At 40.9% G+C, this 14,273-nt stretch overlaps 1 protein-coding gene across 4 annotated transcripts in view; it reads right to left on the bottom strand.

Annotated features, from left to right (window-relative positions):
* Window positions 1-14,273, bottom strand: part of Gpd2 (glycerol-3-phosphate dehydrogenase 2) — a 130,863-nt gene that overhangs the window by 92,107 nt on the left and 24,483 nt on the right. For 2 of the 4 annotated variants that reach the window (XM_034495115.1, XM_034495114.2), the window contains exon 2: window positions 6,150-6,259. In XM_034495115.1, the coding sequence (XP_034351006.1) occupies window positions 6,150-6,251 (102 nt within the window). In that variant the 5' untranslated portion in view covers window positions 6,252-6,259. Of the gene's footprint in view, window positions 1-6,149; window positions 6,260-6,613; window positions 6,902-8,801; window positions 8,912-14,273 lie in introns of those variants that run through there. The other 2 variants (XM_076928756.1, XM_076928757.1) reach the window with 2 other exon arrangements.

Raw genomic sequence — 14,273 nt, 5'->3', positions numbered from 1 at the left:
GTTGAGAGTGCTTAAGAGGCAGAATGATATTCAAAGATGCATGCTGAAGAACAGCAAAGCAAGTAGATAATAATTTAAATGTCGCCAGAAGCCTATCTAATGTTCTTCGCTCACTTCTGTTATTATATTATTAGCATAGGCAAAAATATGTAAAGCAGCCGATTATTTTTAAGTTTGGTATTCCATCTTCTTATGCTTAAAAAACCCAGGTGTGCTCCAAGTCTAAGACTCAAATGTTGAGAAGAGGAAAAGAGGTGCATGTGAATCTAAAGACCTACTGTGTGCCAGACCACTGATCTGCTCAGCCAGACTGACTGAGAGCTTGGAAGGGGAAAGTCTGGAATAAAAGAGTCCTTACCCTTCTTTTATTGAAAAATCAGCTGGGCGGGTGGTGGTGCACGCCTTTAATCCCAGCACTTGGGAGGCAGAGGCAGGAGGATTTCCGAGTTCGAGGCCAGCCTGGTCTACAGAGTGAGTTCCAGGACAGCCAGGGCTACACAGAGAAACCCTGTCTCGAAAAACCAAAAAAGAGAAAAAAGAAAAAAAGAAAAAAAGAAAAATCAAAGTCTCAAAACATTATACCTTGTGCACACCAGCAAGTTCCCCCACCCCCACCCCCAGTTGCACTTGAAAGGTAAACTACCAGTGTTTGTGTTATTCTGCCTGTAAATGCAGTGCTGAGGGAGCTAGGGCACAAGAATTCCATTATCCAGACCAGACTGGGCTACAGAATGAGACCCAGTTTCAAAAGGAAAAGAACAAAATAAAAGACTTATTTTGGGTAGAGTTGATCATTCCATTTCTCTCTCTCTCTCTCTCTCTCTCTCTCTCTCTCTCTCTCTCTCTCTCTCTTTGTGTTTCTCCAATTTTGTCTTTTGCTACTGACAAAGGGAAAAAAAAGAAAGAAAAACCCTTTGTGTCCACTCTACCAATAAGAAGGCACTGCTTTTTTACAACTTTACAAATAGCTCACTGGAAGGGGAAGTCTGAAATACAAGTTAAAACAGTGCTCTCAACATCCTTGTGGACTTTAATTACCCATGCATGCCTTTGCTTTTTAGTCATGTAAGAAATATGCCACTGCTACATTCATTGTTCCAGGAAGAAAAAACGAGGTCAAAATTCAGGAAAACTGTCTACAATCGCTAAGCTGTTAAGACAGAAGTACTGGAGGCGGGCATGTTGAATGAGGCTGCAGGGATTATACTGTATCTACTCCTCAGGGGAAGACTGATTCATCAGCAGAATCTCCATGGTCCCCGATGGCCTTATAAGACCACTCCACACCAAACAGAGCCATTTTCCCAAAGCCCACTCCCTGATTTCCGTTTGATGCAAAGGATGGTGGGGGGAGGGAGGGAGGGAGGAAGGAAGGGAGGGAGGGAGGGAGGGAGGGAGGAAGGAAGGAAGGAAGGAAGGAAGGAAGGAAGGAAGGAAGGAAGGAAAAAAGAAAGAAAAAGAAAGAAAGAAAGAAAGAAAGAAAGAAAGAAAGAAAGAAAGAAAAATATAGATCTATTTCACCTCTGAGTGAGCTCACAAAGCCCACTGTAACTCCATTTTGGGTAATGGAAAGAACAAACAGAACATGTCACCCAAGAGGGGCCCCTCACAGCTAAACAGATCTGTTAAGTCAACCACAGGTCGGTTAGAGAGAAGACCACAACATCACATCAGTTTTTCCAGTTCATACCTTAATGGTGTGAATGATAAGTTAATTAACTTTCTTTAAGAAAGAAAGAAAGAAAGAAAGAAAGAAAGAAAGAAAGAAAGAAAGAAAGAAAGAAAGAAAGAAAAAGAATGCCTTTGCCCTAACATGACAAGAGACTAGAGTAGTCGCCGGCTAACTTGTCATATCTCAGACTATTCATCTCCATTCTCTGTGGCCACCTCCATTCTTCCCAGCTACCGGGGGATTGTTCCACACTCGCCACTTCTGTTTTTTCATAAGCCTACTCTGGAAGTACCCCACAGCTCCCTGTCTCCTATGCCAAATTACCCCTTCCTTTCACTCCATGTATGAGCAGCTTGGATTTAGATAAAGGAGAGCCTCTCAAAAGAGGGTGGGCGCTTCCTTTCTCTCCAGTGTTAGACTGGGTAAGATGCCATCCAATGCTTTTTCAGCTGACAGTTTATCATTAAACCCACCTGTGCTAAATAATATCACTGTCAACTTGTTCATGAAAAATTACATTACTGATGGAATGTAGTGGCTGGCCTACAATGTTTGAGGTTCTGGGATTACTCCCCAGTACAACAACAACAAAAATTAAATTTAAAAAAGAAGAGAGGTAAATTTGAAGTACAGCTCAGCCAGATGAAAACTACCAGCGGCAGAGGAGGGTGTAATATTCGGACAGTTCCCTAGGATACCACTACGTGGAGGTTTTCAACACCAACTTATTCTGCTCTGCTGCAGGATATTTGGTCACACTGTGAATCCCGGAGACTGTGTTATTTACTGAAAAAATGTTTCAGTCCGCCCTTAGTAGACACCTTTCATCCCAAACAATGAAGGTAAAACTAGTTTGTAGAAGTTAAGTTTGTAGAAGTACCATGTTTGAAAGTGATGTCTAAGTGAGTGGCAAACAAAGTGACCAGTCAGAGAAAGATTTGCACAATAGGATCTGCCCAACTCTCATGAGAAGAAAAAGAGGCTATTACTTAAGTGAGAGTAGAGCAGAGGGAGGGAAGAAAAAGGTGGTTTTACCAAAATTGTTTCACAGAGACTGGTTGGAGAGAGAATGAAGTTAGACACAGATGAGGACAGAACAGGCCAGATAACAAGGAGTCAGAAGAACCAAACAGATGGCAAAAGTTAGTATGAGGCCAAGCAGAGCAATTCAGTCAGAAACTGAGAGAAGCCAGATTCTATCAGTCAGCTCAGAAAGGAGTTTGAGCCAGAACAGCTGAGTTGAACCAGCCAGCCAGAGCTCAGAAAGAACTAGAAAAGGGAAGATTATTGAGCCCTAAGCCTCAGAGGCTAAAAACATTCTAGGCCTAGGTAAGACAAGCAGTAAGCCTAGGGATAACAATTATATTACTCAAATAAAAGTTAACTTTACACTTCTTTCTCTCACTACCTCTTTCTTTCCATTTCATTTCTCTTTCTTTCTCTTTCTTTCTCTCTCTCTTTCTCTCTCTCTCTTTCCTTCCTCTTTCTTTCTTTCTTTCTTTCTTTCTTTCTTTCTTTCTTTCTTTCTTTCTTTCTCAGACAGGGTCTCACTATGTAACTAGCTCTGGCTGCCCTGAAAGTGGCTATGTAGACCAGGTTGGCCTCAAACTCAGAGATCCACCTGCCTCAGCCTTATAAGTGCTGGGATTAAAGGTGTGCTCCATCACACCTAACCGTCGGGTTTCTACCTAAAAGACAGCAAACTTCCAGTATGAACCATCTTAAAAAAATCAGACCTGAGCAGGGGGAACAGCAGATGGCTATACCTGTATAACAAGGCAAAACTTCCCACAACAAAGATCAGCAGAAAAATGGAGCATGTCCACAGTCCTTTCAAAACTGTAGGCAATTCATAAGTCCCAAGGAGCAGATCATTTAAAAAAATAATAATAAAATAAATAAATAAATAAAAATTAAATATATAAAAAACCTTGAATTCAGCAGCATTCCCACACATCCAATGGCTCTGACTGGTACATACTTTGTGGGAAAAGAGAACTGTATTGCAGGTAGCCTGTGGTTGTTTTATGTTAACAGTTAAAATAAACTGTTCCTTCTCTCTGTGGAGTTTGTCTACATTTTGCCCAACCCTCCGGCTACAGCAAACTTAGCTACCCTCTCAAATATAAGCTTAAGGTAGTCTTTTAAAGAGACAGGAATCACTAAAAATGCAGTTCAATTTTCTATGCAACTCACTGACTGGAATAAGCCCTAAGGTGGTCCCCACCCACCCCACCCCGAGAACCTGTCAGCTTCTTTTTATACATGTCTCCAAGCTGCTGGTATCCATTTCACTGTGCTATTAGGGTAGTCGGGTGCCTAACTTGAGATAAAGTGACAAATGCTCTAGAAATCGGGCAGTCCTTGCTATGCTTCGATTTTCTCCAGCCGTAACTCAGCTGCTCCAGACAACTATCAAGTTCATTCTGTGAGAACAGTTGTTTTTTGTTTAAAAAAAATTAATAATAATAATCAGATTTTTCAAAAGATAAAACCATTAATACCATAAATTAAGCCATAAATTTCATAGTAAAACATGCTTACTATGGTTAAGACATAAGCCACATACGAATTTAGCAACACCTATTAGATATCGTGACCTTTGGCACTGGCATTTCTTAGGTTCAGTTCAGATATCATAGAGCTGGAGGAAAGATGAGGGAAGTAATCTAATCCCTACCGCTCATGTCCCCAGCTTCAGAAATAGCCTCAGCAGAAGCAGCGTCTTTTGCATTTACTCTCAAGAAACCAACCCAGTTTTTTTAAAAGAAAGTGTATCTAACAAAATGAACAGATGAGAAGGGACTCAAAAGCTAGACAGTTAATGTGGGCAACACACGCACTCCCTGGGAAACTCTGAGGTATGGTACCCATGGTTCAGAATAAAAAGAAAAGGTGACAATATCTCTCTTTAGGGAAAAAAAAAAAAAAAAAAAAAAAAAAAAAAAAAATTAAAAAAAAAAATGAGCTTCCGGGCCTGGGCCATGTACAGTGGCCAGGCCTATAATCCCTGCCTGATTATATTTTCCTTTTTTCTTTCTTATCTTATTCCTTCCTTCCTTCCTTCCTTCCTTCCTTCCTTCCTTCCTTTCTTTCCCTATCCCCCTCACTCAGTCACTACGTAGGCCTGGCTGTCCTGGAACCCACTATTCTACATCAGGATGGCCTTGAACTCACAAGATCCACTTGCCTGCCTCCTTTGTTGAGATTTCTATGCACTGAAAAAAAAAAAAAAAAAAAAAAAAAATCAAGCCAAGAATGATCTGAATTCCAAACCAGAATAAAAGTCCAGTCTGTCTCAATAAATAAATAAATAAATATCTGAGGAGCTTGTTTACTCTAAATATAAGGCAATTTCTCCTTTAGGGTAGAAACTTCCATGCAATACGCCTAGTTCTAGCACCTTCTAACACAAAGACACAGGGAAAATGAGTGCAGGGAAACCTGTGGCTTAAAGGCAGCCGCACAATGGCAAAGAGCTATTGTTTTGTCACTTGACTTCCTTCACTCTGCTCTCAAAGCAGAACTGACAGCCTGAGAGGACAGAAACAGGAGACTAAAACTAACTACACTAACCATGGCATCTCAAGGCAAAAGAGTACAAAATCCTGCCATGAGATCATTTCCTGCCCTCAACCCATGGTTGTGGTACAAAGGGAAAAATAAATAAAAGAAAATAAACACTGTCTTCAGAATATTCATATTAATCCCATTGTTGTGGTGTCCCTTGCTGAATCATCCTCCTTACGTGAAATAATGTACCTACCACATCAGTAACTAAACCTAAGAAATATAAAGGCATGGTGATGCATGCCTTAATTCCACCTCAACGGCAGAGGCAGAGGCAAGTGGATTTCTGTGCGTTCAAGGCCAGCCTGATCAACACACTGAGTTCTAGGACAGACAAAGTTACACAGTGAGACCCTGTCAGAAGAAGGAGAAAAGGGAGACAGGAGGGAGGGAAACAAAAGAAGAAAAGAACAGAGGAAGAAAGGAAAGAATGGAGGACAGAAGGAGAGAGACAGAGACAGAGAAAAGGAAAGAAGAAAGAAAGAAAAGGAGGGAGGGAGGGAGGGAGGGAGGGAGGGAGGGAGGGAGGGAGGGAAAAAAATATAACCAGACAGCAGAATTGGGCCTTTGCTTTTCCACTTTCTTTCCCAGACTCCTTCCTTCTAACAGGACAAACTTGGCAGGAGCAAGGAAAGCACTCGGGTATCTCAATGAACTGGACAAAGAAAAGTCTAAATGAACAAACCCTGGCACGAATAAATGAGGCAGTCTTTAAGAATCAAGGAGCCAAATGGAGGCTTTTGAGAAGACATTCCCATTTTAAAACATGAGGTACTCAAAGCTCGTGGGCATCATAAGGCATTATTCCGAGGATCTCTCAAACTAACAGGAATTTTAAGCGTCGTTCATACACAGCCATGAGCACACAGAGACAGCATCCACACTTCATCGTACACTTACTACTCACTTGCTTCCGTCTGTAGTGAGCAAACTGAGAGAGTCCTAAAATAGTGGCCAGAGCTCCTCCACCCACAAGAATAGTCCCTTTCACTGCCTTTTGAAACGCCATTGCTCAGCCTACAAAGAAAAAAAAGAAAAGAAAAGACAAAGTTAATTTTGTTGCATAACAATCTTAATCATAAGACATTACACAGATTATAAAACTATCTTAAAGTAGGCAAGGAAACATAAAATGAGAAGATTCCTGACATAACAATGGATGGATATACCATAATCCAAGAGCAGTAACTCCAAAAAAAAAAAAAAAAACAGGACAAGGAAATTGATTATGTAAACGTTACATTCAGAGCTGACAGGAATTAAAGAAAGAAATGCAAATTAAGAGACAACTCAGGGTATTTAAACAGTATAAAGTCGAGAGAGCTGTGAAAAGAAATGTCACTGTGGAGTTGACAAAACGACAAGCTGTACTTGCGAATTTGTTCCACAGCTAATCCGGTGGGAGTCCTGGGTCATTCAACAGGACAATAAACCTCAGGCCTACTTCAGGTTTCTTGGGCCTTGGGTTCCATTCAAACTCTGAGACAACTTTCTGGAGTTCTCCCTTCTTGATGTAACTCTCACAGAAGCCGAAAGCCAAGACACTGAGATTTCCATCACTAAAACAGTGGACCCTTTACAGATAGGAAGTCAACAGACGCCAGGCCCTGGTCCTCTAACAGAATGATAACTTAACCTGCTGTAACTCCTTTTGTTAGTAGAGTTTAAAGTGGGAGAAGGGGAACAAGAGAAGGAGGGAGGTTTTCCTCTAGCCAGTGACAGGCCAGCAGAGGCAAGGAGAAAGCTCCTTTGTGTTCACAGGGTGTCGCTAAATAAAGTGCTGTATTGTGTGAGGGCTTGCTTTCTTCTCCCTCCTTTACTACTGGATTGATTGGATTTTTTTTAATTCTGTTCTTGGGGATTTAAAAATATTTTCTGACTTCCTTAGAAGCCAAAACCATTTCAAGGAATAGGAATCCCATCAAAATACTCTGGTCTACTTTTATTCTGTCAAACATAAAATGATAACACTATGTGAGCATTTTTTTTTTAAATTTAGGAGTAAATAATTTGACCTGCCTAAACCTTTCTCCTTTCATTCACAAAAGCAGGTGATACACCCACCCTTTTAGAAGGAAGCTATTACTCTATTTTCCAGAACGGGTAGTGATCAGACCTGTCTGAACAAGTCACTTGTGTCTGACTAATATGGAACTTAAGAGCTTCTAAGCTTAAAGGTAGTTTTAACTTAGAATACAAAAAAAAAAAAAAATCAATATAAATTATAATTATATCTTGGGTTCCATATTGAATGTAAAATATCTGTTCTACTCTCCTCAATTAAAGAATTTCAATAGAGTTGGTAACTAGATTCTACACAGAACTCATTTTGAAATACTATAAATTGTGCACTAAAATAGAAGCTGGCATTTCTTAATTTTTTTTTTGTTCTGATCTTCACAAACTCCAAAACTCCAACATAGGGTGTATTATTATTATTATCATTATTATTAACGTTCTTATACAGGGAACTATTTAATATAAATACCCCGACATTGGAAGTCTCTCCTTCATTATCTTTGTTGATGTGAGTTAGAACAGGAAAGACCAAGCGACAGAAGAAGTGGAAAGGACGCCTTCCCTAAGAATGGCTGAAGCCCCTCAGTAACCAGAACAAGATTCCTGATCAACATTTGCTTAAGAACATCTTCTCTATCAGGAAATCTGCAGTTTTCTAAAAATCTCAACCAAAACACACTTACAGTAGAAGGGTTTGTCCTGACTTCCCTGCACGGTCCCTTGGCTTTCACTGTAAGTTCTAATCTTGTCCAAGGAAACTCTAGAGCCAGTCTACAATCTGACTTATCAGACAGGTAAAGGAGAGGGGCGGGAGAGGAGGGGAAACAAGTTTCTTAGCATTCCTTTGAGATTGAAGTTGAGAGGCATCAAAATAGTACAAACAGCTACTGGCGAGCCATACTGCGCACCTCATCCTTAAAGATCCTATATTCACACTTGGATGGTTCTTATCCATTGCCTGTGCTTCTCTCCCTTGACCTCTGAAAAATCCATGAAGAATGTCTTTTCGTAAACTAATTCTTGACTGAGACGTGCACATCCCTGCTCTTCTTAGTGTTCTATGAGCACTTTTCTATGCTCGATAAACTCTATATCACACAGACTTAGACTAAAATACTTCTCTGGTCAAAGCTATGAATCCTGTGCTGACCTGAGTCGGGGTCCCTAAAAGCATGAGAGACCGTCTCAGGCTGCTCTGAGCAGTGGTGTGGAGCTGTGACTTCGTCGGCCACCACTGACACTTTCCCTACATAACCATCTACTGTTGCTCAAACTGTGTTTGCTGGTTAAGGAAGCCAAATATTCAGTCACCCTTAGGCTAAACTTTATTCTCTTCAAAACTCAAACCTACACAAAAGGAGACACCCATTTGTCACGCAGCCTTCCACTGTTTAAGGTGCTGAGACAACTGTTCATATGGGTGCCTGGTTCAACAAAAGAATTCATGGGGACCCTGAGACAGCCTGCTATCAGACAGTGAGTTTGATCAACTCAAGGCAAGAGTCCTAGACTTATTTACCTAAACAATGGGAGTGCCTACCCCATATAGACAGAAGCCTGGTTGATGGTCCATTGGATGTGATTGTGGTGGATGGTTTGACTTGGGGTGGTAGCACTACTTGTCTTGCTGATATCGTCATTCATGACCTCACAAAGGAAACCACACATCATCAAGGACAACTGTGAGGTGGTACACAGAAGTCAATGAGAATGTCTCAGCGTTAGGTATTGGTCCATTCAGCCAAGTAAGTGTAGGGCTGATTCTTCCAAAGGTGTGGCTTTCCTCCCCAACTGATTTTTATCTTTCAATTTAATTTTCCTATACTAAAATTCACAAAAGATTAGTCTTAATAACCCACTAATACTTAAAAAACAACTATACTCATAACACTAATTCTAAAAAAAAAAAAAAACTATATTCAGAACACTAGAGTTAGCAATAATTTTCACTGTAGTCATCTTTTTTATAATTGAAAGATAATTATAAAGCAATAATTGAAAGATCATTTTTACTGAGGCCCTGTCTCAAGAAAATAAAAATAAAAAAAGATTATTTCTACTATTACCAAATCCTTGTATAAGGTCACCTAGCTACCTGTAATGAGTAAAACACACTCATAGATAGCACAAAAACCAAAAGGTAAGCTGTTCCATCCAGCTATCCTAAATTCAGAGTTGATATGCTTCTTTTTATTACGAATGTCAAAATGGAACTGGATGTAACTGCACAGGTCTGTAATCCCATTGGTTAGGAGGCAGAAGCAGGCCCGCCTATATTAGTTTCAGGCCAGCCAAGTCTCTTAAAAAAATATATATATATATATATATATACACACACACACACACACACACAGGCACAAAGACAACAGCAGTCATGCCTGGAGAGGCTGCTTTACTTCTCACGTATTAACTCACTTCATCTTAAAACATCTAGTTTCAAGTTGGCCAGATGACTCAGTGGACGAAGAGCCTGCCTCAGAAACACAAGGAAAGGCTTCACAGATCTCCTAAAGCCACATAAAAGGCAGGATTTGGTAGCATGCGTCTACAACCCTAGCTCTCCTGAAGGGAAATAGGAAGTTGAAAGAGAAGAATCTTCCAAAAGCTCACTGGCCAACTACCCAGATATGTGAAGGAGAAAAGCAAAAGGCCCTATCTCAAAGTGGAAGGCAATGGCTAAAACCTGAAATTGTCCTTCTAACCCACCAGCCACCACACACACACACACACACACACACACACACACACACACACACACACTGGAATACACACACTATGTCATTAAAAGTCACAGGGAGAACCTCTAGCAAAATATCTGCCAATAGCCTTGGCCCAAATAAAGGAAGAGCCTAGCTTTAATGTTCAAAGAAATTTACTTAAAAGCAATAAATATAAACCTTACACCATCAACATATATCCATTACATTACCTTATAAAGAAAAGGGTCTCATGGTGCTTACAAAGAAAAGATTATTTCCAAGTATCAATTGTAAAAGTAATAAAAGGGGCAGAAGAGATGGCTCAGCATCCAAGAACCTGTCTGCTCTTCCAGGAATTCTCAGCACCAACCTGGTAGCTTACAACCTTCTTGAACTCCTGTTCCAAGAGAAGGAATGCAAATGCCTCGGCACCAGGCATCCAAGTGGTATACAGACATAGATGCAGGAAGAACATCCATACACGTAAAGTAAGATTCTTAAGTAATAAAAGCTCCAATCAAGAAGATAGCAAATAATATGAGACAGAATAGGAAATAAGGATAAATGAAGGGGATACAGGAATAGAAAGAAGCCACTCACTCCAGGACCTGCCTTAGTAGAAACTTCGACATAACCCAAAAATAAAAAGTTATCACAGACAGTGTTTGTTCTTACATTTTTGGGTATTTTTGGTTGTGAGGCCAGCCTTTTTACAGTGTTTGTTCTTAAGACATTAACAATGAGCACGACCACCCAGGGTTTCGTGGCCTTGAGATCGACTATATTACTACTCTTTCATCGTGAAACTAAACCAGGCACCTCATAAACCCACCTCAACACTTTTGTTTACAAATGAAAATTCCTCAAGGGTCTAGAGAGATAACTCAACAGTCAGGAGTATTTGGGGCTCTTGCTGAGGTCCTGGCTTCCCCAGCAAGTACATATCTCATCTGGCCTCTGTAGGTACCAGGCATGTGTATGAACATACATATATACATGCATATATACATATATACATACATATATACATATGTATATACATATATACATATATACATGCAGACAAAACACTTAAAATACTCATACACTTAAAATAAAAATTTCTTTTTAATTTTGAAGAAAAAATTTTAAAGGTAAATCAGCTCACGTTTTTTCAAATTTTAAATTTACTTAATTTCTAAACTTTACTTAGTCAATAAACTTGTCAGTATATCCTTTGAATAAGGTAATTGTGTTTTACTCTGAATTGTTTTGAAGTCCTTTCACACCCAAGGGACTCATCTCAAAGACCCTACACTAGGATTCTGCTTCACCTGAACAGAGGAAGTGCTCTAGAAAATAAATAAATAAAATAAAAATAAAACAAAGAAAGAAAATTATACAACCACAAAATTAACTAGCTTATCAACAGCTCAATGTCCATGCTTCCCAGACTGTTAATGAAATCACATGCACAGTGATTCAGGACTGACTTCTATGCTGACACACCCTGACTCTAATTCTTCCAAGACGTCTAGCTCAGCTGGCCAAACCTAAACAAAATGGCCCTCACTTACACACACGCACCTGCTCAAGAGGCATGTCTCCCTTAGAGTAGGATTTTGTGCAGAAGGTTATGAGAATCAAGAGGCCAACTAGATGACAATGAAGTTACCCCCGTGTAGACTGAATGAGCTGGGTTTAAGGCAACCTTGAGAAAGGTGACCAAAGAGAACTGACAAACGATGACAGGAGGAAGTGGGCAGAGGACAACATGGTAAAGTGAAGGATCCTGGGAGCTGAGGATTGGCCCCACTGGTACAGTGTTCTCACCCAGACAGACAAACCAGAAGGGAGGGAAGGAGACCAGTTTGGACCTGGGAAATTTTCAAATCTTAGTACAATACTTATTTGAAGAAAACAAGATAGATATATATATATATATATATATATATATATATATATATATATATATATTACACATCTCCATCTCAAACTTATTTAAAAAAAAAAAGGGGGGGGGCCTTCAAAGTAGTCAGCCACAGGGGTAGGCTTAGGAAACATCGGCCTACAAGTGACCATTCCAGCTACTCCTTGAGTGTCCACAGATACCAACTACAGCTGCCACTTCTCAAGGTCTGCAGATGACTGCCTGAGCTTACCTGGTCCAACTGAACCCTTGGCTGTCCCTCAAGGACACTCACTGTAGATAGCAACTCAGATCAACCTACATCTCAAACACAGTCCTGGAGTGTTCCCTACCTGTCTCCTCCCACTCAAAGCCAAGGCCACCCTGCCAGCTATTTTTAAATCATATATTTGAATAACTTAGTCAAACATCTACCTTTAAAAGTAAGAATCACCCATCAAGTAAAAAATACGAAAAGGCCAACAAGAACGGTCAGTGGAGAAAAGGCTTGCCACACAAGCCTGACCACCTGAGTTCAGTCCCCCGGATTCCCAAGATGGAGAAAACTGCCCTCTCGTCTCCACACCTTTGCCGTGGTCTGTGAGCACAAAAGGCATACGAACACAATAATAAAACAAATTTTTAAGACAGAAAAAAATATAGGACAATCAGAAATATACTTATTACGCTCAAAAGACTATTTCCATCCTGTCCCCTGAATTCTCTACCCACAGTACTTCCTTTGCTGTCCACTTCTGATTTACAACTAATCTTTCTCAGCACTCATCAAGATGTAAAAGTAACTTAAGATCTCATGCATTCATAACCATCTCTCACTGTCAGAGAAATCTCCAACCTGGAGACAAACGTCCCTATCTTTCTGACCTCTTATAAGCCATCCCAATGACCTATTAATGAACTTTTAATCTCCACAGAGAAACAGGAATGTCTCAAGATTTTGAGTGGTATGCCAGCACAGGAACGAGCATCCCTTAGAGATGTGATCAGTGTGAGGGAAAAGCACAGTACAAAGAGCACTCTCAGCTGGGCATGGTGGTGCATGTCTGTCGTCCCAGGACCAGGAAGGAGAGCCAGCCTGAGATGAATAGCAAGACCTGTCCTGAAAGGCAAACGGCTGAGGAGGGAGCTCAGTAGTGGAGCTCATCGAGGAAGAAGAGGAATTCAACCACCAGCCTTGCAGTTTTGGGGGCCAGGCTCTACAGCAAGGTAGTGAGGTGTTCCACACTCTTCCAAATACCTATTCTGAAAAGCCCAGATGCACAAGGTGTTTCAGATGCAAAATACGATCCCGGGGCAAAACTTAGAGTTAGCACGGGCTATCTTACTAACCATTTACAAACTATGTATACAAGCGGTCCCAAAGGTAGCACAAAGCGTCCCCCTCCCCCACCCCTGTACTTCACTCTCCGTTAGCAGCTGGGCACAGAAAGCCACCCCCTCTCTTCACTGAGTCACATCACGCTATCACACCCATGGGAGGCCCAGCCCACGTGTGCAACCACATATTAATCCAGTGACTTTTAAAAGAAAGGTATGTGAATTTTACAAAATTAAAATGCAGCACTTGCTCCGAGGAAATCCTGCCCAGTCTGTCCAGAATGTAGAGCCTGACAGCAATCCACACAGCACAGTGGAAGACGACAAAGTGAACTCAAATCACTTTCTCTTCCACCTACCCACGCTAAAACTACAAGGGCCGGATTTCTGGATTTTTTTGAACTAGTGAGGTTTTTTGTTTGTTTTGTTTTGTTTTGTTTTGTTTTTTTGGTTTGGGGTTTATTATTGTTTGACGTTTTCTGAGGCAGTCTCTGGTAGCACAGGCTAGCCTTAAACTTCTGATCTCCTGCCTCTTCCTCTCCAGTGATGAGGTAGGCTATGGGGAAGCACCAGCAAACCCAGGTTTGGGCGGGTTGTAACAAACTCTTTATTATTCCAATTGCCCATGTAGAAGTACATTGTGGTTCAGACACAGAACACACTGACAAGGGCTGACACAATCAAGTGGTAACCAAAGCATAACAAGACTGGCTGGAAAACGGATGCAAGCGTTCTTCCTACAACGTGACTCTACCAGAAAGATATGAACGGATCACTGTTATGAGAACACAGTAACAGATGCCAATCCTTCAGACACCCTCGAAAGTGTGTGTGTGTGTGTGTGTGTGTGTGTGTGTGTGTGTGTGTGTGTGTGTGATTATAAAGAACACATACACTGAGCATGACAGCAGAGAACAATAAACCTGGAGGCTTTCAGAATTCAGTAAGCAAAGCATCCTCCTGTTAACACAAGATAAAAGAAAGATCCGAAGAGAAGTGAGAACATAATATGCCCTCTGGTTCCGGAAGATCAAATTCTAGGCTGTGGCTGAGAGGAAAGCAAGCACCGGTTTGAGGCCAGCCCGAT

This window comes from Arvicanthis niloticus, chromosome 2 (genome assembly GCF_011762505.2).
Source record: "Arvicanthis niloticus isolate mArvNil1 chromosome 2, mArvNil1.pat.X, whole genome shotgun sequence".
Classification (NCBI taxonomy): domain Eukaryota; kingdom Metazoa; phylum Chordata; class Mammalia; order Rodentia; family Muridae; genus Arvicanthis; species Arvicanthis niloticus.
This window is presented reverse-complemented; position numbering and strand designations above follow the sequence as displayed.